The sequence below is a fragment of the Limanda limanda genome, chromosome 22 (genome assembly GCF_963576545.1).
Source record: "Limanda limanda chromosome 22, fLimLim1.1, whole genome shotgun sequence".
Lineage (NCBI taxonomy): Eukaryota > Metazoa > Chordata > Actinopteri > Pleuronectiformes > Pleuronectidae > Limanda > Limanda limanda.
In genome coordinates this window covers 14791851-14818724 of record NC_083657.1, presented here as the reverse complement: position 1 = coordinate 14818724, position 26874 = coordinate 14791851, and the positions used below count along the sequence as shown (strand labels likewise).

The 26874-nt window shown below is 42.2% G+C and overlaps 1 protein-coding gene across 3 annotated transcripts in view; it reads right to left on the bottom strand.

Moving 5' to 3' along the window:
• The window catches only part of nrxn2b (neurexin 2b), a 533986-nt gene that overhangs the window by 5803 nt on the left and 501309 nt on the right, over positions 1-26874 (bottom strand). For all 3 annotated transcript variants that reach the window (XM_061066072.1, XM_061066073.1, XM_061066075.1), the window contains 3 exons: positions 22500-22589; positions 9767-10092; positions 3537-3615 (listed from right to left, as the gene is read on the bottom strand). In XM_061066072.1, the coding sequence (XP_060922055.1) occupies positions 3537-3615; positions 9767-10092; positions 22500-22589 (495 nt within the window). The remainder of the gene's footprint in view (positions 1-3536; positions 3616-9766; positions 10093-22499; positions 22590-26874) is intronic.

The window sequence follows — 26874 nt, the reverse complement described above, 5'->3', positions numbered from 1 at the left end:
TTTCACATTCTAAACCACTTTGTTTATTTTTATTAGTAATTCATAAAATTCCACACAAACTCTTATCCTAATTTCCACACAACATGATCATATGTGAGGAATGTTTAAAATCAGAAGACTTCCTCTGAAGCATCAAACCTGTGGAACTAATCATTGCATCTGTTGAATAGCCTGTAGAACTAAACAACTAACATGTGGAACCAAACAACATCTAACTCGTGGAACCAAAAATCTCAGCCACGGAACTAAATTCAAACCAGTTGAACCAAACATCTAACCTGTCAAACAGAGATCATTTAAGAATCACACTGACGGATATCTAACACTGAAACACATCTCAACATCTCTTAGTCGCAATTGTTGCCCTAAAAAGAACATTTGCAGGTTCTTTCTATTGCGATGACTGTGTCTGATGAATTATTGAAGAGCTCCTCTAAGCTCTGATCTTGTCACAGTAAAACCTATATAGTGCCTCTTACATCCTGCTACTGATAAGTAGCTGGGAGGAATGCAAGAAAGAAGGAAAGTGAGGTCGTGCTGAGGTAGCGAAAAGACCCGAACTAGAACATTGAGATGAAGAAATTTAATGAGCTTGTGTTGGAGGAAGATATGTTGATATAATTTCTCTGTCTATGTCACAATTATTGTCAATATATGCTTTAAATCTAAGTGTGTTTATGTGAACATACAAATAATGTATCTATCTGAATTTCTGTGTGTGGGTGTTCACTTTGTTACTCCATACACACTACATTCTTCAACTGTAATCCAGGTTCCCACTTCCTGGGTCTCGTCGCTCTCCTGACTCATTAACAACGCTGGAGGATCCACACCAAAGCCTTAAGTGGATGATGTAATTAAGGCTTCCTAACAAAGTCAAAGTTTAATTAGCCTGGTGGGAAACGCGGGAATCGTTGATGCAAATTTCACTCTGCTCACACTCTCAATTTCGCATTTCTCTCCTCGGCTTCCTACTTCTCTTCTCTCAGCAGCTCTATCTCTCTTCTCTCCCCGTTTCTCTGTTCTGCTCTGAGCGCAAAGGAACGTGACACAAATCTCAATGAGGCTCAGTCCCTCACAAACGCAGTCCTTCCAGCTCTATCCTGATCATCGCTTCCTCTGGTCATTTTCTCCATGCCTCCCCTGCTCGGTCCATTTTGCATCCACCCTGAGCCCGTCACCAAGAAATCATCATCTCAGTTCTTCACATCGAGGGTCATCACTTAGCACTAGGCGGTTAAAAAAAATCCTGGACCAAGATGGAGTCGCAAGAAAATGCCTGACATTGTGTGAGGTAGTACAACAGCTGCAGGTAGACACATCTGTTCAGCAGACGGAGCTCCACCGGCTCTATAGGAAGGTGGTGTATTGATCCCCATGAATTCCCAGCAGTCATATCTTGCTGGGTTTAATAGAAAATCCACAACTTAGCTTAACATTTTTCCTCCTTCCTGAGGGCACTTCAATAAGCTCCATTCTCACGTGTAATTGAAAACACTGGGAATCGCTGCTGTCACACAATGACTGCAGGCCCGTGTTTGCCGAGCAGTGATGGAGAGGGGACATGTTTTACGGACAAGGTTGATTCCTCTTTCCTTGTCCACAGTTCTCACCCAGGCTTATCCAACCCGCTGGGGCACCTCACAGGAATTCCGGTGTTATCTGAAAGGTGCCTATGGAGCATGTGTTTTTGTTGTTTCTCGGGAGAAATGGCTGCAGAGAGAAAACTTCACTCCCACAGAGTGAGAGAGACAAGAGTCTGTCTGGAAAGGTAAGCGTGTCTGCCGCTCTGTGTATGTGTGTTTGTGTGGGCACAAGAGAGAGAGAGTGGGAGAGAGAGAGAGACTTGCATTTCCCCACAGGAGATTAATAGCATCCACTGAAAAACTCTCATTTCTGTTTTCGATAAGAAGGGAATTGAGCCTCTATTTCTGTCCAAACCACCTACAGAGACCACAGGAGAATGCCACACTTGATCTCAGATCAGGTTCTCCTCACACCAACATACTGATTACTGTCATTACTAAAATTAACCATCAACAGTCCAGCAAAACCTCTAATCCACATCCCTACAACAACTTCTTCAAATTTGCTTCAACAGAGTGAAGTGTTTTTCACAGACAAAGATATGATGGTTATTGTGACTGTCCGCTCTACCCTCAGGACCATCACAAGAAATGTCCCCAAACTCTCCTTGGTGGACCCATGCTAAGATTAGTGATAGATACTTGTTATTTGCCTTTCTTTTTATATTATAAAACGCTCTGAATTGAGCCCATAATAATCTCTACAAACTGTTTTGCTGGGGTTTCTTCTCCCGCAGCAGCTGCTACCCAGATTCTGTCCTGGGCTAAATGTACAGGTATCAAACCCCTGATCTCTCAGTCTATGTGACTTGTCTGCCTCTTTGCTGTTTACTGTCCAAAAACCGAAAAAATAAATAAAACTGATTTTAATAACACTTGAGCTTTGGTTGTAACTTGCAAAGCAGAATGGGAGGAGGGTTTATGATTCTTAGAATATTTAAGGTTTGATTTAATTATTTCTTCCATAATCTCCTGTTATAAACCACACCTACCGTTGCATGACCCAATCAAATTTAATGATCCGACAAAGCTCTTTTAAAACTAACAGGATGTACTTGTTCACTTTGAGGTACTTCACATTACTGATGGTAAGAATAGTAACTTCTGTTTCACTGGGACTTAAAACATCAGGATTTCAGATTGAATCTAATAATTAAGTATTTTTCATTAAAGTTGCTAGTTTTTAATGATTGCTTATGCCTAAGGTCATATTACTGCATATTCAGAAGAATAACATATATATATATATAAATATTAAAGTCATAGTTTTCATTGAGGCAATCGTTTTTATCTCTATCCTACCCACACCAGAGTTAAATCCATTATGCTGTCAAACAGGATCTTTCAAGATAAAATATCATTAACTATGGATCTGTGTGCGTGTTTGGGAGCTGTTCCTTTAGAGTCAGCAGTGATTTGAATCACACTGCTTCACTGTGTGGGATTCATGGCAGTTTTTGACCGTGGTCAGCTTAATAGAGCTAGAAACCACAGAGGCAGGGACTTGGACACATGGCCTTTAACTTCCACCTCCTGTCATGGTGTCAGAACATTGCTTGACCCGCTGTTCGTACTAACAGCGCCTCAGCCGTCGGGCCTGCCAGCCTACAGCTGTGCGCCGCGCAGAACAAGCTGCGTTTCCACGTTGAAACTGTCCTGCCTTGTTAAAGTCGGGGCAGGAGATCGGTGCAACAGCTGGGTAAATGCCAGATAATACCACTTGGCTGAGCACTTGATGGAGCGCAGTGCTGAAGACTGCCTGCTGCTTTGAAAACCAATAAGAAAGGAGTTTGGATCAAACAATCAGAGCTGCATACAGAGGGCTGTGCAGTCATCAAGTGTCACATGAAAGTGCAGTAAGGAGCACAGCGTTTGTCTACGTACGTTTCTAGACTGTGCTTTGTTTTTGTACCAAGCACAATGAAGACAGAACTCCCTGAGTTGACTCACCGTTTCCAGGCTCACACTCCTCCAAATCTTCGTCATCGCTAGGACACTCGGCTGATGCTACCAAAATGTCATCCGCATTCTAGAAGAACAGATACGGGGAGGAAGAGGACACAGGGTCAGGACACATTTCATTTGGGCAGAGGAAACACAGAACATCCATGGGGATTAAGAGCTTCAGGCAGCCACAGTGAAGATCCGTGGCTTCAATGATACCTAGTTTCACACAAGCTTATTCAGCCAATCCAGGGGAGGAAAATATTTCTTTGTTTACAACATGCCGTTTTGTTGTTTATCAATTTGTTAGAAGTAGCAAATGTGCTGTAAAGGTGGGGGTGCTTTATGATTAAAACCTGTGTGTTTATAGTCAAAGAAGCTCTTACTGGACAAACTTCAAAGATCAGAGTAAAAAACTGCATTAATCTTCCACTGAATAGACACAAAATATTATATAGAGTCCAGGCTTTCACATAAGCAAGCAGAGCTGCAGGACCTTACCCTAATTAAAACTCATCTAAATGAATGATTCAGTTGTTCACCATGGGTAGTGTAAACATAATAAATATGAATTATTTAAGGTTGTTATTGATCTACTCAATGCAGGTTATCTTGGGGTCATCTGAGAGCAGTGACTCCACGGGACCATGGCTGAGTTGTTGTGTTAATTTACTAACAGAGTCTAAACTACAGAGCTCTAATTGCTAGTTCACAGCTGTACCGCAAACTTCTAACTCTGCTCCAAGTTACTAAGCTCACTGAGACTCACAAACAACGCACTGAAGTCTCCCTTAAAGGAGCTGCGCTGCATGTGTCACAATATCCTGACTCCAACCTTTTTCAAACGTACTGCATGAGATGATAAATCACAGTGTCATTTGTTTCGTTTACTTGCTTCTGCTGCCTCCCAACACTCAGGGAGAAAACACTGGTGGTAGTTATTTTACCATGCACACGTTTCCACATGCATCTGCGCGGGTCTATAATAATATGTGAAATGTCATGAGTGAAAAATGAAAATTGGAAGTTCAGTCAAGGGCAGCTTGACCAGCACTTACTGTACTTAACCAGTAGTTAATGGCCAGTCACTCAAAGATAGTAGCTGTTATCCTCAATGTGCACGTAGAACAGTACAAATGTGCTGTGTATATATATGAATAAATATACACACACTTTCCTTTTTGACCTACAGTTTGCAGACATTTCTCTTCACCTAATGCAAACAGATTATAACTGACAAGGTGGTTCAAACTTTGAAGCCAAGGTTTTGTCCTCAGTCCTGCATGACTCACACAGCTGCATGTCTAGACACCCGAATCTCCTCCCTGCCGCTATCCTCATTCTCCACTTGTTATTCAAGATGGGGTCATCTGATAGAAAATGGAGCCTTTATGAGCATAATTGATTCAAGAGACACACACTGCTACGCACTTGTCTCTGATATTTATCCATGACCTGGCTTTAATCAATCCTAAATTAAATTGTTTGAGTTGGAGTGTGTGTTCAGCTCACCTGGCTCTGTCAAATGGGCCTAATGACCCTGCCTCGGTTACCGAGCAACATCCCAATAAACATGCACTTACAGTTATGGTCCATCCATGCAATCAGTTCCCTGAGTCCACATACTTCAGCACATAATGCATCCCTGAAAAAGGGCACTTTTCAAAAATCAGACACATCGGACATAGATAAATGTCCAAAGCATGTTGTGTTTGTGGCGACCGATGTTTTAATCTTTTTGTCTCAATGCAAAATTTGTTATTTTTGCTGGAGTTGTCACAATTTTAATTTAGTTCAATACATGACACACTTGTAAACCTCAATTTGAACCCTCCCCCTCTTGAACGCCCACAACATCAGCGCTGAGTGTAATTTACTTGAAGGAGAATTGTCCTCTGAGGCCCACTAACGCAGTGCACTGCTGAAGGAGTGCCTCCGAACTCCAGTTTGACTCGGTCAGAGCTCTCCAAGTTGAATCTACTTCGGGTTGCATCCATCCAAACAAGAGAAACACCTGGGACGGCTCTCGACCTTAGACAGCAGCAGCACAGGCGCAGCTTGTGATCTTAGTTTTATAACATCCTGACAGCAAATTTGGGTCAGAGCAAGACAAGTGATGACTCCAACAGTTTCATGGAAACCTACAATATCAGGGGGTGAAGAGATGGGGAAAATAACATACCCCCACACACTTACATCAAAAGGTAGATCTTTTATTCTAAGCATCAAAGCGCATTATTCCACTATGATCAAAGCTACAGCGCGGCGGGTTGCTCAGAGCTTTTGGAGAAATTGAAATTTGGGTTTCCGCTCGCTTGCTTTCCGCCACCCTGGCTCGTCTCCTGTCTCAGAATGTGTTGGTGGTTGCTGGGGATATTCATTAGACTGCAATAGTTCCTGTTAGCTTTGCCTACTGCGGTATTAAGCATACTATTACTATGTTTGCTCGAGCACAAAATTACACCACAGGCTCCATATGATAAGATATTGGTGTGAGCTGGAACTGCTAATTAATACTGCTTTCTCTTCAAGTTACCTAACACTCACTCGCTTGCTTTTAATCCTTTCTCCCTCCTCTTATTTGGGCTATGATATACGATACATAACTCGCATAACAAATAAAGTGAGTTATCAGTTTCCGGTTTATACTGTATGTGGAGGTAACTCAGTAAGAATCTATATAATGACCGACTTTCATCAAACAAACCTATGAGCCACATAGGGTTATTTAATCATGTTGGGTGTATAATACAAAATCTGACTTCATTACTGTCAAATTTAAACGGATCCGCTATTCTCTCTGCTTCGCAGTTCCTTTGTATAAACAGCCGAACCAATCAGAGCTTTGTAGGTGGGATGTCAGGGACGTCATCTTTCTTTGCAATTAGTGACAAAGAAAGGGAGAGCACAAAGCAATCTGAATCTGCATATTTCTTGGAGTGCAACAGTGATGACTAACACAAGCTTGGAAACAACACTCTCTCTTGATTGGAGAATAATGTTGAATAACTGCTTCATAAACTGATCATAGAGAGTGACTAACTTGTGTCAGAGCTGGGATGAAGGAGGGATACTGGTTCCCGAGATGTTATTCCCAATTCTAATTAAAAAGGGGGGTTTAAAGTTGTTTTTAAAAAAAGATATCCTCAGTGTTATGTAACACAGAGGCACAGAGCTCGTCCAGATATTGAAAGGATCACACAGACATCCGATTGAACTAACTTAGCTTAGTTTCTCAGAAATCGCATTTTGTGTCACTCTGGTTGAATACTACAATTTCCATGGGACTCTGCAGAAAAGAAGCCAGTCAGAGTCCTGAATTCGAAAACCCTTCTTTTCATTTGGGAACTAAACATGGCAGCCTTGTTACTGAATTCATCTAAAATTAAGCCAGATTCTAAGAAAACAAATGGCTTTTATCTGCAGACTGCAGAAATTACCCTTGTGAGTCAGAGTTATTGCCTCCCCTGAAGTTTTTGTACATAGACAACTTTTTGTTTATTTTAATCAAAGTAACACATGTTTTTTCGAACACAGTTGTTCATCTTTTGGCCTGATGATTAAACCAATTTCATGCCGACCCAAGCTGTCTGCACAGCTACGATACACTCCATTGCTGCTAAATACCCAATTTTCTTCTATTTATGACAAACTCTGTTTGCTGCCGTGAATGTCAAAACAAACAACAGTACTTCCTGTGCACCGCAGGATTTTTCCCAGGACAGACACACCAGACATCGACATTGTGTTCACAACAGCAAATATAAGAGATTTCATACACTGTCTGGTGCCTCTCAGCTGTTCAAAATCAATATAATCCTTGTGCTTTCAGAACTTTTTGGCTTAATTTGACAGGCTACAACTGTGTCTACCCTAACCATTTAACGATATCTTTACAAATCCTGGAGTAAAAACTTTATCGTCACACTGGGACTATCTATAAGACTAATCAGGACCTTGTAGCAACGACACCCCACAATAAGGATCTCATGTTTTTGTGTGCACAACAAAATTTGCTCATTTAAGAATATGGATTGACTCATCGTTAGTATCTATTCATTCTCATGCACATATCCTAAATGCTATTTTGGGCTATTGTGACAATACACCATGCTCAGCCAGGTAAATAATAATAATAAAAAATAAAATAAAAAAGATGTTGTTAAAATGTGTGCACACTCACTGTAAAATAGAATCTTTGCAATAAAAAACACTCTAAAGGTGGTACTCAGCCTTTTTATGACCAAAAACGTCTCTCAGCAAGTGCAGCACACATTAAGGCTTGTTACAACAGAGCAGCAGAAGAGTCTTCGAGTTCTCTGCTATCCGAAAATGGTTCCAGATAATTCATCAAACTGTGCTGTCTATCGCTGCCAATTTCATATCACTGACTGCCGCTATAAAAGCTGGTTAAATGATGAATGCAAAATAATGTTTTCGGCGAAAAGTCTGGAGCCCAGAGAAATACCACGGAACTGAGTAGATGGCCACATGTGACATCTTAGAGTCGGGCTCTATTGATCCCATGTCAAGAGAAAAGACCCAGAAATACTAAACCTCAGACCATGTCTTGCCAACCAGGCACAACCCCGACAGTTTTGTAAAGAGGCTTTAACTGACCTGTAAGTGCACAAATGCTTGCAGTTATATGGCAGCCACAACCGTGACTGCTTGTGCTTGGCTGAACATTTTTGAAACACAACCACCTTTGTATCTTTTGTCAGATAGCATCAGAGCACTGCCTTGTTGAGTCTTTGGACGCTTTGTTAAGTGACTTCTTACAGGAGGAAGAAAAAATAACAAATTACCAGGAGTTGAGCAGTGAGCTCAACTAACATTGCAATTTTCTTTCTACTTGGTGTTAGCAGGGCTCACCTTCACTTCGCACTAATTGGCAACGCTGAATTTATTCAAAATGAGGTCGATAGAACGCTGAAAGGAAGGGATCTGCTGAGGTTTTATATGATGATAAAGGGACAAAGAGTGAGGGCGTCCAAATCTATTCAGCATCTGCTGATCATGGTTGTCAGGGACGAGCACGAGTGTCTTGCTGACTGATCTAAGATAAGCTTCTGAGGACATGAATCGCACTAATGAACACATGTGCATAAGAGAGACACACTGGTAATTGGCACCTTGCCTTTGTGTTTCTGGGAACATCATCTAAGTTTGTTGGACGGCTGAAGTTCAAAGTATGAAATGGACAGCTTTTAAAGACAAGAGCTTTCAAGTATTTCCAGTTCACAGCCGTTACAATATTGTTGAAAAGGCTGACATAATGTACATCCAACATAGCCACGGAAAGGAAGCTTGCATCGTTTTCGGTTTGACCTGGATCACACTTTCAATAATGCTACGTAGCAGTCTTCCTGCACGGCACACAGCATGGAGCTAGTGATATTGTGTGCGGACTGAAGCACATTCTTCCATGGAGTCTGTTATTTGGTCTTATTATGGGAAGAGTGGGCTTGGATGACCCACCCCTTCCATGTAGGGAAGAGTACTTCCCTGCTGTTTGCTAATTGCTGCTTATAATGCCAGCAATTGCTACACTTAGCATATGTGGATAATCATCCGACTATAAATCACAGCCTCTCACACGCGCGTGAAGAGGGGCAGTAAGTATAAGTTCATGGTACCCTAAGTTGTTTAGCTGTTGCTGCTGCGGGAGCTCCTTTTCATTACGTTCCTCCCCTCCTCCAGCCTTTGTTGATCTGCCTGGATGTGCTATAATTTCCAGCATCATACCACATCTGGGGTTTAGTCAGCCATATCGTCCTGGAGCGAATCAAAATTGCTGTGTTGATTGGTCTAATAAGACTAGCCACACAAAGCTGCTTTGCGACTCCCTCTCAGGCTGGGGGTTGTTTGAACATCTGAATGTGGCTGAGGGCTGACAAGGGGAGGCGCGCACATAACACTATGCTGAGGACGTGACTGTTTGACCTTGCAGCCGATGAACGATTCCTTTTGATATGCAAGCCTTCTCGTCTAAGGAGGGTCATCTGGTTACTTGGCCATGCTGTTTAATCTCTCAAAAATTGTTCTCAGCACTTTCAGATTTTGGACGAACTTTAGAAAGCCAATTAAAAGTAACTGGCAATGTTTCATCACAATGCACTGCAGTGAAATATCTCCCTGGCTGAGTGACTCAAACAGCAGTATCTTTCTGCTACGGGTTCTTCTTGAGCTTCTCAGTGGGAATCATGCAAAAAAGCTTGGAATTACAAACTCACCTGTGTCACACTGTCCCTCATGGTGGGCGAGCGCTGTTTGCGGGTTGTGGTTGTTGCCATGGTTGTGGTTGTTTCCATGATTGTGGTGGACATGTCAGCCAGCGGGGTGGTGGAGGTGGTGTCAGTGGTGAGCACTGAGGGCACGTCACCCACCAGCCGCAGGTTACCCTGGGTCTGGACATTGGGGTCGGCCTCTGCTGCCAGTTTGAGCACCTGCAGGCCATTGTAGTACAGACCTGAGATCTGGCCCTGGAAGTGGCGCCCCGTCTCTCCACCACCACCAATTTTGATGAACGCCTGGCTGTTGAAGATGGTCAACTGGCGACCTGATATGCGAGAGACAAGGTGAAGGTCGCAGAAATGAAGGAGAGAGAAAGTGGAGGTACGAGAGGCAGCAAAGAGAAATCATGGAAAGAAGGAAAGCAGGAGAGAGAACGCAGAGAATACAAATGAGTCGCGGTCTCTAGGTGAGCTTCCACATGAAACACAAGGTTGTACACAGTGTGAAACAAGGGATATAGTGGGACTGTTTCAATCACAAGGGATGTCCTGAGTAACACTTTAGGGAGATTGGACCCTGGCTTGCTGCGGCTGCAGCCATTACAGAGCTGGGCACGTGCCATTTTTCCACAAAGGCATCCTGAATCTGACAGTCAAATAGATTGCAGGGGCAGTTGCGGCTTGACCCTGAGACTGAAAGTTCACAGCTAAATGCATCTCATTTGCCCTAAGATGGAATGTATTCGAACAATGCCGGGTCTGTGTCATTGACCTCCAATGCACCTGTGCTGCACAATGATAAAGTACCTCTGCCAGCAGAAAAAAATGGCACCTTGCTCTGCTATCTAAAGGAGGAAAATAGGGTCCTCATTGGAAGGAAATGTTTAATTCAGCAGCCTCTCTGTGGTCATTACCATTCATCTGGATGGATAGATGGATGAAGGGAGGATAAGGTGGGCCATTAACCAGGGTCCAATACTAATGTGTTACCAGGACTTGTGGTGAAGGGGTGGAGGAGGGTGGAGGGGGGGGGGGGCAGTCTGACAGGTGTAGTTTTTCTCTATGGATTTTCTTCAGCTGATGTCAGTTCAGGTTTTATTTAGACTTTATCTCTTTTTTTCAGAACCAATATTTGCCCCCTGGCTTCCCTCGGGGACGTCCCATCATGTCACATCGACTGATGTAAACTTTAACCCTTATAATATGAGACATTTAGATGGTGAAGGCAAGTGGGTTAGAAAACAGACCTGATGAGGTAATCATTAGAGCAGAAGGTCGGGAGGAGGCAAAGAGCTTTTTTTATGGATTAATCAATCCCTGTAAGGAAGGAGGGAGTGCGTTTGTGAAAGTAATACTACACTAATGTGTGCATTTGAGAGGAAAATGTAGTCTCTCTGGGGAAGGTAGGCTACGGACTTTTGAAATGAGAGACCTCTCTGGCCTAATGGGAGTGTGTGTTTGTGTGTGTGTTCATGCATGTTTTTATATGTATTACTCTTTACACAGGTATGAGAGACTACTACTTTACTTCTGCTCGTGTGTGGACTTTTGCCCCTCATGCACATGTCATTTGCAGAAAATGTCTTCTGTAAATATGTGTAATGATGAAGGATTAATATTCTGGAGGTCTTTTCAATGTAAGTGTTGTTTCCTGTGTGGGACTGGCAGCCAGCGAGGACAGCATTCTCCTCATCAGCATAGAGGCACTGTAGGCCGGCCCCGGCCCCATTTGTTTTCAATAAAGACGGCAGAGAGGGTACTTCATCACTGTTATTATGATTTACTCTCTTTCTACACTTGCACGTGCACTTGTTCTGATGCATGTGTAACCCCCGTGTGGGTGGATTTATCAGACAAACGACAATTACAGCACATGTGTGTGCCTGTTGTGTGTGGGCGTATAAACCACATGTTCAGAGTGTGTGTGTCTGTAAGTTTTCTACAGAAGAGCTGGAAAGATAAATCTATTCCATTGAGATGGGCCATTACACGTGTCATCCCATTATCAGGTCATTAGGCCCACAAGGGACCTAGCTCCCCTCGCCTAACTTTATAATGAGACTTAATGTCTGGCATATGCACTGTTGACATAATAAGCTGAGTCTCACTCTATTATCTCAATACCAAACGCATGTTTGGTGTGGGAGTGATACTGCAATAAACAGAAGGAATGGGAGAGACAGATTGTGGACATCAGCAGGGAAAATACAGGAGAATAATTGCACTTGTGTACAAACAGAGGGGTTGAGAACACAGGCAAGATCACACTCAGAAAATCACAAAAGCAATATAACCCTGCCTCATGCCTACCCCTCCCACCCCACTTTCAGTCAATGTCCTTGACCAGAGGACACACATATATACAACCTCAGCACATCAGCCCACAGGGTCTCCCATTTCAAGCAATCGACTCCCACTCTCCACTGAAAGGGTCGTGGAATAGGAGGAAGTTGAGGACACACGTGTTCATCTGAATTCCTGAATGCGAAGAGTCCTCTTAGTTTGCTAATCAGCTCAAGTTCCTCTACAAATGCCCGACTTTCCATGTGTGTGGGCAGCAACTCCAAGTCAGAGTGTGATCTGCTCAGAATAGACAGTGTACTCCAGAGGACTTAAGTTTATTGGTGTCACAGTTGCACCCTCAGTCAGTGACACAGTCATAACTAAGCCATATTGACAAGTAGCTTATGGTGTAGGAGGGTGGGGGGATTATGACATATTTCTTGAGGTGTACAAGCATCCATTGGGTGACCGATTTAATCCTGCAGGTGACAATGGCCTCCTTCGCAAACGGAAAAAAAACGCAGAAGGACGAGCCTCTAGTGCAGGAGAGCACTGTGATCTGAGAGTGAGACGGGCCAAACAAATAAGAGAAGAAAGGTGCCCCCCCCGGCTATATGAAGGGAAATCAGTGTTTTTGCTTTTGTAGCTGTCTGCTCAGGATGAGACTCTAACAGGGCCTGATGAAGTTATTGTTTCAGGGTCTGCCGGGTCAAATCAAAAGTGACATGCGGTTTTAGAGCCAATTTTGGAAGCGGCCATGAGCGGGGTGGAGTGGGGTGGGGGTTCGGGGGTAGAAGAAAAAAAGGAGCCGCTGCATGACAAGCAATCACAGCACGTTAAATGACAGAGCTGGGTTTGGCAGGGCTGCAGAGAAGAGGGTGTGTGTCGGGGGTATATAATAACTCAGTGAAATGACCTTTATGTGTGTGATAGTTGGCCTTTTCAAGTAGTGTGTGTTGGCCCAACATTTATTTACATAAGCTTTTTCCTTTGTGTGTTTATGTGCGCTTGGACAGCCGTGTGTGTGTGCAGCAGACAGCCCAGAACATGGGGTTTGCACATTGATGAGGGGCTGGAACAATTTGGCTTGATTGGCTGGCTGCTGCCTCATCTCTCTCCCCAGAGCTCTTAAGGTGATAGGCATTTAATGGGCAGAGGTTTGTGCTCGGGAGGGGCCGGGGCAGGGGTGTAGGCAGGGGTTAGGAGGGGGGAGGGTGGCACGCAGCCAGTCACTTATTATAACGGACATTCGCGGCTGTAGACAAAGCCTTAATTAACCGCAGTGAAGCCACTGGATTGATCAGGATTTCTGCAACGAGCCACTGCAGACGAGCTGAGAGACTCAAACTTGATCTAGTCTTTGATCATTTGTCTGTCTACCTTTTAGGGTTTGTGGTATGGCAAAACAATATTTGTCAAGCTGGGGGACAATTTTAAATTTGTTTTTTTTAATTTCCTTCTGTTCAATTTAAACATGATTTAAATATTTAAGGTCTATACAGATTAGTGATAATATTTAAAGACTAGCAACAATGGCAAGACCAGTAGTCATGCATTTTAAATTAGTCTACAGCCATGGGGGAGCCTTTGTAAAGGCCTTCCCACATAGTTGTGCCAACTAAATGGCTCAAAGATGTGAAAAAAAACGAATATTTCAATGAAAAGTTTGATTTGAACTACACTAGCTCAATCCTCGGTAGCATCCAGTGATGATGATCTCCTCCTACTTCTCACTTGACAAAAGTAGATCTTTCCCATTTCAAAAGGTAGGGAAAGAAAAGAACAGTTAGAGGAGGAGAGTTCCACTGCATCATACAGGAGCTGAAGCTCATGGCCCTGGTTCTGGACATATTTTGGGATGTCAGTGGGATAGTTTTAAGTCCTGCTGCAGATCCTAGAGTCTGAGGAGACAGATGCCTATTCCACCATCCTACTGACTGATCTGTGTCTGACAGTCACTTAGATGTAAGCTGTTTTGTAGCTCATGCTACTATAGTTTACTTTAATATCTTACTTTCATATTTTACTTTAATATCTTACCTTAACTTACATTTCTATCACATTCAATCTATCCATCCATCCCTAGGGACAAATATGTAAGAGGTTAGTTCTGTTCTTCTTTCGATTCTGCACACCACTCTCCTAACTCTGTCAGTCCCTATTACATTTAAATCCATATAGCTTGTTCTTATAGACATCCATAGAGGGAAGTGGAATGCACAAAGAAGCACAAAGTGCACCTCAACTCTAGGTTACAACAAAGCAGAGTAAAAATAGCGCTGGGTTATGAAGGGATGTTCAAAGTTTCATGCTGGAAACAGAGTGTAGGAGGAGCCTGAGGAGGGCTGAGCAGTCAACCACATATTACTTATAGTCATGTTAATTAGAGCTAAGGTTTAATACTGAAGAGGATTGTATTATTTTTCTGTTAATTCTAAAGTTTCCTGAGTAGACATGGTGCTTCAGAGGTGCTGCAGCTGAGTCTTTGCACTTGTCCTATAGCCTGGAAGAACATACTATCCTAGTCGGGAGCTGTGCACTCTTTGATGCTTAAATAGGGCATCTGGGTAATAGAAAGCGGTCACGACTATTTCTAAAGGCATTATCATCTGCAATCACACCCGCCTTTGGTTGGATCACCCGGGGGGCTTAGTGGCTGACAGGCCAGCAGCGCTCTGACTTCGATTTCCTCGCCGAATCATTGTGGTAATGACCCCTGCATGTCACAGTACCTTGTGCAGCTGGGGGGGGGGGACATTTATAATGCGCAGTGGAATAGTGTGCAGCCCTCCCTCCCACTGTAAGCTGGCAGGTAATCAATATGAAGGGAGAAGTGGACTTCCTCATACTGTAGGGCTTACAGTGTCTCTAAAAACAGTAATGGTAGCTGACTTCAGCTATAGTGCAACATCATTACAAGTGAATTGCAACTATTAATGATATATAACATATATATATATATATATATATATACTTTTTTTTTTTTAACTGACCATCGGGCAGCTCCTCATTTATCTTTTCAAAAGCAAGAGAGAGAGAGATAAGGTAAGAGGTCGAGCAGGGACTGAGAGAACGGGGACATGAGAGATGACAGGCATGCGGGAGGATGACACACGAGGAGGACAGGGAGAGAGTGGGACTGCATGAGGATAGAATGTCAAAGAGACAGAGTGAGGGCACACAGGGAGTGGATGACAGGCTTGATAAATAGAACAAGAGGAATGGCGCAGTTAAAGATAGCAGCTGAGGTAGGGACTAGCGATGTGCAGATTGCAATTATAGCGGTTGATCAGCGGGTCGGTTTGTACAAATTTACATGAATGATTAATACCGGATGGTTTTGGCATCATTCATCATTAACGTGTAAAATATGAATTATATTCTCTAAAATGTAAACGACAAACAACCAGAATCAGAATCTTTTGCATTCCTGCAACGAGTTCTACAAGCGAGAGCTCAGCCAGGTGCATCATTGAGGCAAGGCGTAGTCTAAATTCAGTTTGCAATTACTAGTCAATGACAACAGACGGTCCTATTTTTTGGGCAAAGGCGCACCGTGCAAAGTGCACATTTGGTAATTGGGTAATCTCTCCCTGTTTACAGATGCACCAAATTTTCTTTCCCCAAATGTCACCAGAGGGGCCCCATTATTATGCAAATACGTTACCATTTACATTTTTCTAAAATAAACATTGCTTTAAATAAATGTGAATTTAATTGAAACCAGCCTTCTTAGGTGTAATATGTCACCATATTGTCACCGATAGAGGTGGAGTGGATTGTTCATGTTGCTGCGGGTCTCTAAATTGGAGAAATAATTCCTTCTGGTGGGTGATGGGCGGATGAGTCAAGTATACGTGCGAATTCGGATGTCATCAGAGCCGATCCACATATCTTTAGTAGAGACAGACGTACAGTACTACTCGAGTAAGTAGGAAAAGAAAGAGGAAAAGGAAAGTGCACTTTAGTGCCTCCCATCTATGGAACCCCTGGTGTATATCCTCTATCGTCCCACTGTAATTTTCAAGTGCGGTCGGCTAATCACATGGTTAACCTTGTGGTAATGACAGGGTTTTATTCTAGGCACCTGCTGTACGTCTCGCTGCATCCCTGTGATTTGACCAGAGAAGATGCTCATATAGAGGAAGTGGGTAAACATTTACACAGGGGCGGGAAGAATACGAAAATAACATACTCCAGATGTGCTGTCATTACTGTTAGGAAAAGTCAAAAGTACAGAATGTCAATTGTGTTACTGGAAAGGGGATGGTTTTATAGGATAATTCCCTGTCTTTTCACAGTAATGGAAAAATTGTGCACGTAGGTTAATTGCTGAGAATTCTGGGAACGCAGAGTTCACCCAAAAAACACCAGTGGTCAAACAAAGGCGAGCGAAATGTGCAGTACCTGAAGTGATAATAGAAGTGAATGATCCCGAATGGTTCAGTTAAACTGTGGTGTGCACACTTTTAATCACTGTCTCAAATATTTATGGGACAAATTTGCCACATTACAATTTACATTTTCAGATTACATTTATTTTAATCAAATTCTTGATGTAAGTAATCACTTTATTGATTACACTTATCTACTTTTGAATTTCCTCATGCTGAAGAAATACTGTAATAGTGGAGATGTAATTTCTTATTTTGTATAACTTAAAATGCAATTTTTTCTCATATGCCTACAAAATCAACAGACCATTTTGGATATGATGACCTTATAGGAATATTCTTTGAAATTTTAAAATAACAATTATAATAAATTTACAATTATTATAATCCAGGGATATTGTTTTTGTTCTGTCTGGTTTAACAGAGATATCTTATTCTTTTTTTTTAAGTTTGAGGTGCTGTGGGTCTTCCTCCTTCAACCATGTTGAAGGTGGAAGACAGTTCTTACTAACAACTGTATGTAAATGGGGTTGTAAATGGAGTGGATTTATATTGCACTTTTCTAGTCGTAATGACCACTCAAAGTGCTCTACATCATAGCACTCACTTATTCCATTCTCAGCAATCAGTGGCATTGTGGGTTACAGTGTCTTGTCGGAGTGCAATGACATGCGGACTGGAGGAGCTAGGGATTACTGTGCATCACTTCCTATTTGCCTGAGTATTTTTGTACTGTGTTAACAGTTGGGTGCAGGTTGCGTCACTCTTCTCTGTTGTCAGGATCCATCAGTACAGGGGTAACAGTAATGATCACATCTGTCGGGGTCAACTTGATCACTACAAGCATGATAATGATCACTCTTTTTCTTCGCATTTAGATTGTCATCTAATTGACATTTGTATATTAATAATAGCATGAATAAAAAGTAATGAATCAGAGATAATCGTCCAATCATCATCTAGTGGAGTACTTCATTATAAGCTAATTATTTAATCAGCATTTGTAAAGGAATTAATCTTTCCCAAACTTCCGGTTGATCACTGCAACCATGATAACTATTAAGAGCTTCCCCTGTATATGATGGAAAGTTGCCTAAGATTAGTTGCAGTAACAGGAGTAACACTTAGTTTCTAGTCATAGCTTTGCATCGATGCTCCATCCTCCTCAACTTTTTTCCTGAACAGAGAGAGAAATGGCTCAGTTAAGATGTGGTCGGTAATTACTAGCTGAGCTGGGGGAGTGGGCTGGGTTTGGGCCACGCTCGACTTGCTAACACACATATCGCTTGTTGGAAGCTGTAAAATAATTGTTTTATGTCTAGAACAAGTAGGTGGAGATGAGGGGACAGCAGCCGTGGAGAGAAGGGGTGAAGAAAGGATGAACCAAGTGCACCCATCCCTGGTGGAGGGGATATAAAAAGGAGTACAGCTGGAGAGAGCAGTATCTTCTCCCACCACCCTCGTCATTACGCCTCTCTCATCCTCCTTCTACTCCTGTTATCTCGCAGAGACGAGGAATGCCATATGGTTGCAAGAAGCCTCCATCTGAAATGTTTTCTCTCAGCCGAGTTACAGGGTGGGAGGGATGGCCCAGAACTCACCTCTGTCAATACAACGCTTTGTGATGTGCAGAACAGATAGTTGGACCGTTTGGATGCAGCGTCTGTACGGGTTTGTGTTCATAAATCCTTCATTTGCCTGCAGAATTTCTCGTATCTGTATCAACAAACAATAACTCCCTCTATTCCTATTTTCTTCTCTGAAGGAAAAAATAGACGATGAAGAGAGAAAGTCGAAGAAGACTGGAGCACAATGGGGGTGGGGTGGGATGCTGACAAAGTCGATTATGAAGTGTTCCCCAGTTATCTCCTCGGCACACGGCTCTCTTTGGTACTTAAGAGCGTTTTGCTTCTTTACTCCTTTTAACTTGGGCTGGTTTTGGGTAGAGCACTATTAATTAATTGTGTTTTACAATGGGGATGAGGGGCAAAATGCAGCATGAAGTTAGATGGAAAGCTTTGCGAGGCAGCGTGGAGCCCTGAGGTCCTTGAAGGCAGCTGAGGGTGCAGAGATTGTGGCGGTGAATTTGCAGGACTCTGGAGACACTAGATTGGATTTAATCTGATGTGGCTCTATCCCGGCTCCTATATCTGTATGCAGATCTTAAACAAGAGCTCCTGTCGCCGTAGAGACACAAAGAGAGATAGCACGGTGGTTAGCTGGGGACAATCTTCTCTCTTTTTATTCACTCCAGCTGTGACTGTGTTGTTCTCAGGCCATTTCATGGTTGTAGACCATGAAATAATGGCAAAGCTTTCTTACAGCCACTTTTCTACGCATGAGCAAGCATGCTACCATTGGAAATGTTTCCCCTGCTTCCCTCAAATATGGCCAGAATGGCCCAGGAAGATCAAATGAGAAAACAAGATAGTAACTCAGCGGGATACAAAGCTCATCACAGGGGTACTGAAAGGCAGACTCAGACAGATTTGCTCTCTGTTGACTGCAGCCTGATGTGAGAGAATCTGTGAAATAAAGCCGGGATCATGAACAGCAGATCTGGACCAATTCCGGGCGTGGAGATGTTGATTTGGGCTCTGGCCCCACACCATGAGGGAGGACTTGATTGCTTTCGATCAGGGAATGGGGGAAGCTTCTGCCAGACCATTAAACACTAAACATTACACCTTATTCTTCAACTTGCTTTTTGGGCCACAGAGACCTGATGTCCTAGTATTCCTCCTCTCTCCTTCCCCCTGCACTCCTGTAGCTCAACTCAAAGCTCTATCATCATGCTATTGGTTTGCTCCAGAGGGACAGTATCCTCGCTAGAAGAAGGTATACAGCTCCAATTCTTTTGGGAGCTTTTTTGCTCATCTGCTAACGTAAAAGACGAAGGGAAATTGATTGCTGCTGTTTTTTGTACTCTCTGTATCCTAGTGGAACTCCCTGACGAGTCGGAAGCTGCAAAGCATTATTATTGTTCCTGAAAAAAAAACGGCTCCACTGACAAAGATGAATGCTTGCAAAGTTTTCCATGAAAAACCTGGGATGACAGATCCATCATGTGGAGAGAGATGATCTGAGTAAGTTTTCGCTCAGATAGAGCTGTTAAAACTTTTGGGATTTTTTCCCCCTGCCCTGGCTCCCTGTAATGGCTGCCGTTTTGGATTTAGTCAGCAGTCACTAAGTTGGCCAGAGATGCTCACTCTGATCTGCCTCACACACAGTAGATGAGATGGGCTGAGGCTTCTGAACGGGATGCAGTGACACAGCTTTCTTTGGGGACACTGCTTGCCCAAGCGACTGCCATTATACCCTGGTGTGACTAACAGACTGATTTGTATGAGTGATTGCGAGTGATTTGTCTGCTCATTTTGTGTCTTTCCACACATGGACAAAATGTTTTCCCATGCTTTTGGAGTTTTGCATATTCTATGAAACATTGATAAGACTGTGAGAGGAGACCTGTGGGGCTGATGGTTTGTGCTCTCTGGTCAAGGGCTTTTTAACATGTTAAAACCCTGTGAGGCATCATGGTAGGAAAATCATCAAACATTAGACACAAAAACACTGGTAACACAACTGGGACCATTTGTATACATCTATTACTATGTAAAGTAAAATAAAAAATAAAAAATAATTGAATGATCCAGGCTGCACACAACAGTCAATAACCCTCATTCAAGTGCTCAAACACTGTTCACCAAAATGAGCAAATATACACAAAAATACATCCAAGCCATTACTGAGTGGTGAAAACAATAAATGTTAAAGGGACCTTTCTTCAAATACATTCTGTTTCAATGAACCAGAGGTGCGTCATTTTTGAATTTGGTTATTTGCTGTTTTAACCCTCTGAGTTTTTGCAGTACGTGACGGTGGAAGCAAGGGGTGGACGTTGCTTGTGTTGTTTTTTTCTTTTAGTGGAAGTTAGACATTTGTTAGCTTTTTGTTTATTTTTTCGTCCCGAGCGATGGTCGCAACCTGTCCAAGTTCTTCCAAATACTGACGTCCAGGTCCAATTGCATTCAGACGTTAAAACATAATTTATAACATGGTTATAACTGAGGGCTCTCTGAATTTGTCACCAGCAGGGCGAAGCCGGAGGGTTGTTCAAATTGTTTCAATCAAGGCTCGCAGGGGAAGGTGAAGTCATGAGAGAAGCCCTCAGTGGTTAGTGGTGGTGGAGTTCGATTTGCTGTTAGGTGGTTAGATTCTGCTAAGACGCTTCTTTGCGTTAATTTGTAGCTGCTTCCTTCTCAAAGAAACAAACAGCTTTAACCCTTTGAGCTCGGAAATGTCTGGTAATCCCCCTCATTATCTAGAGTTATACACTCGTTCTGTTTTTCCCAAACCACTTTGCCTCTTCAGTCCATGACGTGTGTCTGATTTTAGTTTGAAGGAATCCAATCAGATAAACAAAGAAGCAGTCCTGCACGCTGTTCTGAAGACGCACGCTGATCAAAGCTGTCACTTGAGGTCTGATTGAGATTATTTGTTTATGTGATCTTCCTGCTTTCTCCTACTGTTCTCATCTAAATGATTGGATGCAGGCTCAATTCAAACTATAGAAGAAAGAGAATAATTCATTCACTTTCAATCTCATTCTCTTTATAGTTTAATGGCATGTACAAATCATTTCATAAGTGGGTAAGTCATTTTTTATTGATCCAGTTTTTCATTCAACTTTCATCTCCATTGCCTTTTTCATTCTGATTTGTTTCCTAACTACCCTGAGTAGAAGTGCACTCCTCAACGCAAAGGAGGACAGAAAAGTGAGAACACAGGAGCCGCAAATGAATGCAAGATTGTTTTGTCTCCATGTAATAAATATACAAGTGCCTCATTTATCTTATTTGTCTGTTGGATGAATACCAATCTTTATTATCGTCATTTGTTTATGATACAGATTCAGAAAAGCCCCTGAAGCTAACTGGCTAAAGCTTAGAACTTCTAACTCATAGTGATTTTAGTAGATATCTGAATCCAATCAAATTATCTTTCATCTTTGGACATTCTGATAATTGTCTACAAAAAACATCCGTTGGTTATATTATCATCCTTATATTTTGGTTATATTCTTCTAAATTGTGCTGCATGATCTCATAACTCTTTGTTAATCTGAAACTACCTGAGTTCACCATTTGCAAAGTGCATGAGAATTAAGTGTCCTGCTGCAGCACAGACATCAGCTCCATTTGTGTCTTGATTTATTCCTTGTTTTATTAAAGAATCAACCACCTTCAGCAACAGAAACACAAGCCACATTACAAAGACAAAGGGGTTGGGACATTCAGCACTCAAAGGGTTAAAGAATCATCACTTTGATGTGACCACATTCGACACTGAGAACACTAGTTATGTTTGATGGGCAGAAAACTGCGTCCACATGCTGCAATGACACTTCAACAGTCCCTTTAACTTTTAGTGACTTTCATGGGGGATTCTTTCTTCTTGGAAATCCAGTGATTGTGACAGGTCATACAGTGTTTGTTTGTTTTCAAGACTGAAAATTAAATATAGTCAATGCAAGTTCACATTCAGCCAACGACAAAGACAAAGGAAAAGCATATGGAATCAATATTCTATTTAAATGTGGTCAGGTTATTCGGGGGTTATGTTGGGTTATTTGGGGGTTAATCCTCTGAAGAGATGCAGACCCAGTTTAAGGTGCTTTACATGTGGTCCCCTGGTTATCTACACACCAATGCTACAAAATGGTGGTATTGCTCAAAGGTATTTGCTGGCATTTCTCTAGAATGGCAGCAACAGCACAGTGAACATCTTCAAGTGCAAATCTATTTTGAAAAATATAAAGAATATGTGGGGTAGAAACCAACATGTCTCTACCTAACTGAGATTATTGGATTATGATGTATCGGCCAATCACAATTGGGCATGTTAAGTATTTAGTAGTATACAGGGGACCCACAGTTCTGTTTAAGAGCCAAATAACAATCACCCTTGTTGCGTGGCACTGCACCTCCTCCAGAGTGGTGGTTAACGGTAGGTTAGGCGGTTAGATCATTAGTGGAGTTAAGGGATTTTATTACCTTTGTCGAGTAGCCACTCATCAACTACCCGACCGAGTCGGTATGGGATTCTTTGTCTAGCAATAGCCAGGCGCTCATTATCAAAGTTCCCTTTAAGAAATTTGGAGAAGACAAATTAAGAGAGGTTACAAAAAATCTGGAAGTTGAAAGGTTAGAGGTTAGAAGGGCAACATGGCAAATGTTTAGCAAGTTATGTTATCAGCTTTATTTAGGACAGGAAGAACTTGAGGATGTGTTTTTAGGCTGGTTGGTTTGGTTAGACAAGTTAACAGCATTCTAGTTACATTGAGTTTAAATGATTTTAAAATGTACTAAAAAGTTAAACAGATTTATGAATTATTTAGATAAAGCATAATTACACTTGTAGAAGAGATAACTTCTGCAAAGTGAATACACTTTAGAAACACATTAGCGGTAATGAAGTAAATTAAGCTAAAGTCGCACAGAACCAGAAATCATTGAACAACACACTTAGTACTCTGTAAATGAATAAAGCAGGAAAAGACACATCAATGTCAACAATAAAGCATTGTTATTTCACATGAGCGTCAGATAATCACACAGTAGTAAAACACATTTCATGGTTGTTTCAAGGAAGACATACTTTAGTTCCCACTGAACACAAAGAGTCGCTGATTAGGAAATCACTACCTCGCAAATCCGACAACAGGATGGCATTCTGCCCGTGGAGCATCACTTCACTTTGAATCTGACTTTTCCAATTCACCTAAAGCGAAAAGGACTTAGTGAAACTGTCTGCACTCTGTTTTTCACAGGGTTTTTTCTCTCCCTTATGCATTAATTGAGCACTTCTCAGTGGCACTCGGCAATTAGCATCACTTCATCAGCGAGTCAAAGAAGTTCCATCGTTGCTGTGCAAACTTATTATCCCGCACTTCACTTCAATCAACCTCTGGGTTGTACTGAGCACATCTCCAACACCGCCAATAGGGTTGGAGCTGGAAAAAGGGGGAGGTGAGGGCTGGTGGTGGCAAGGCTGGGGGTTTGATGAAGTCTAAAGTGGTGGCGATGTCAGAGACTTAATTAGGAGTTATGTGTATGTCGAAAAAGGAATCTCCAAAGATTACAGGCTAAAAATAAGACCGCTATGTAGGCATAGTGATTCCCCAAAAAATGGGGTCAGGCAATCCCCAGGCGTCCTTGAGGAGCGCCAACGAATACAGAACATATTTAATATATTATTTCTATAATTTACAGGAAACTATTTCATTTACAACACAACACAATAAAGCTAACATACAAGGAGATGCAATTCAATTTTTAAGGTCCATTCACACAGCCGATATCATTGTATCCCATCATTACCCACGAATAGCACCACAGCACGACAGTCCAAGTTCCGATTGCATAACCGAGCCAATGGAGCCAAGTACCCTACTGTGGTAAAGCAGACTTTTCTGTAATGAACTATTGCTGTGATTTCACTCTCATTCCCCAGTGAACATTATCTTTAAAGTCTCAGCCTGACTTTGAGTCTGTTTTAGTGGTTCTCTTACCATATGAAATGTTAAGGAGCCATATGGCTCGACAATGGCTGCAGAGATATCTGCAGAGAGAAGAGTCAGAGACTGAGGGAGGGCTTGGGAGCAAAATCTAAACAGCGAACAGGACAGCTCTGAAGTAAATCCTGCATTCTAATTAGTATACTTTGATTTTGCTCCCTTTGCTGCTCGGTGCTGCTGCAGTGATCTAAAATAGACCACCTCTCCTTTCTGCAGTACCTACTTCCACTCCCCAGGGGTCTCTCTACCCACGCCTGCCTGCGCAATAATGGCTCACACGCACTTAGGAACTGTGTGTATATGAAAATACATAGTTGTTTGTGCGTGGGGAGAAAAGCTACATTGAAAAAATATAATGCCAAGTGAAAGAGAGAAAGAAAAGCGGAGAGAAGAAAGAAAGCAGGAATGAATAGCAGGCAGCAAATGGATGGAGGAGCATATAGAGGGCGAGCAGGTTAGACATGGAAGAGAACGTGGTTCCAATGTAAGGTAACATCTGACTCAGTGCTATTCATGTGCTGCACCTGGAACCTCTCTGCTCATCTGGGCGAGAGAACTGACTCAGAAAGGCAAAGATAGAAAATGAAGCAGTGAAGCTGTTCCTGGATGTTTTGATCTTTGAATAATGTATAATTGGTGGTAATGGCGCTTTTTACTGCCTGCAATAACGCTGGAATAAGCCCTGCAGGGGATGTGAAAAAACTAAAAGGTGGAGCAATTTAAAGATGATTAAAATAACAACAAACAAAGAGAAATACAGTGGGAGGCAGGGAGATGAATCAGGGCTGTGATTCTATTTTCACATCTGCTACCTCATCTTCTAACTTTGTCTCAATCACATTGAGGCAGCCGCTTCCAGTAACTTAATCCTATGAAGGGTCCATTTTATCATCCAAATAATGGTTGATAATGAGTATGAACTACTTCTCCCCCTAGTGGCAAATGTAAGGTATTGCAGTGAGGAAACTGCTTCTCCAATGGTCTTACCCGCCTTTTCTCTGTGCCTCCTCTGAGGAATAGTTCCTTCCTCTCTTGCTTCTGTTGCGCTTTCCTTAATCACTTTTCCTTGTCTTACTCACTTTATCCTTCGAGCCTGCTTCTTCCCCTCTAACCGCTCTTCTTCTCAGCCTGTCCTTCCCTTGTTCTCAAACAATCCTTCATCGATGGTTCATTCTTAACCTTCTGCCAAAGTCCATTTCCCATTATTTCTTCTATAGCCTCTACTCTTTCCTTCCTCCAACCAGTATGTCCTATTCCCTCTCTTCTTGCACAGTTTTACCTTTTTTTTTCTCCATTTACCTTCAGTTTCTACCTTCCTCTTTTTCCCTTTGCACCAATTACTTTACTTTATTGTTAATTCTTTCTTCCTCCTTCCCTCTTCCCTCCATCCTTCTTCCCAGCTGGGTAACACCGTGAGTTTAGTGGTGGGAGATTGAATGCATTACAATGTAATGCAGGCATTGCCCTCCATTACTCCCCACAGTCATACTAAGTGTTTGGAAAGGAGAGCTTTAATTGCTAAGAGAGACCTGTATATGTACAGTATGTAGTATGTATGTTCTTTCTGAGGATTCAACACACAATGGTTTTATATCTATTCAATAAAAAGACAGATAAGGTAAAGCAAACTGAGGAAGTGATGGAAGTTTTGGAAATCATGGAAACCATAATGTAATTTTGGCAGCCACCCTCGCATAAATTAATGTAGGTATACAGGAAAAAATAATGCCATAAAGTTCTGTTGGACAGCTTTTGTATCATCTCCACCGCAGTGTCAGAAAATGAAAATTCCTCCTTGTCCCGCTTGTTTGTTTGCATCTTCTCGACTGGGATCCTTGGAGAAATAAGTCATTCTGAGTGAACCAGAGAAACGTCTCCCCTCTCGCTCGTCTCCACACCAGCTGAAGCCTGCTCTGCATGAGAATGGGGGGATAGATTAAACATCTGGGCCCTTCTCTTCTCCCTCACCGCCTTTATCGCACTGGCTCCTCTCCCAAGACTATTCCTTTTGCTTGATATGAAAGACGGCAAAACAATGCAATCGGACCTGGTGCTCAAGGAAATCTGATATACAAGAGAGAAATATAAACTAGTAAATCAAAACGTGCCTCTAAGCTGTTGAGGAATATATTTGTTCTTTGATAGCCTAGCGTGACTTAAGGACTCAAGTGGCTGCAATCAGTTTACATGGAGACTTATGTTCCCTTAAAGGTGCGCTCCACTCAATCACTTCTAGGAAGGAGGATCTGAGAGAAGAACCCTGATTTTGCCACAGCCATGGGACTCAATGTGATGGGTGGAGCTCACCAGAGATGCATCTGATTGCATTATGGGAAATGTAGGATACAGTCTTTTTGTAGCATTATCAATATTAATGATTTCTCGTCATCTTCTTCATGAATTTCAACCATTTTGGGCCATTTTTCCAAAAATCTATTCAAAGAGTTGCATGTTAAAATTAAACCTCACTCCTATCTGATTAAATTCTTATCCTTAATGTGAAAAATAAGCATAATGATGAATATCTGTAGCATACTGAGTCGTATTACTGGTGGACATATGGAGAAAAAGCTTTTTTATTTTAAATATAGAGCAAACAGATAACTAATCTTACACGAGGTTTAGGACAAGGTATGGATCACAAACCAGCAGATTGAGTGCATGTCCCTGGCTGCTCCACACTAACTTACACTAATCACGTTTGTTTGCCCAGCCGACAAGCCTCTGGACGCCCTAAGGTGCAGACTGTCCACCCTGAAACACTCTCTTCTCTCCGGAAGACAGAAACCTGTCTTTACATCTCTCTCACCCCCAAGTTTGGCGCCCAGAGCATTGGCTACATCAACAGATAT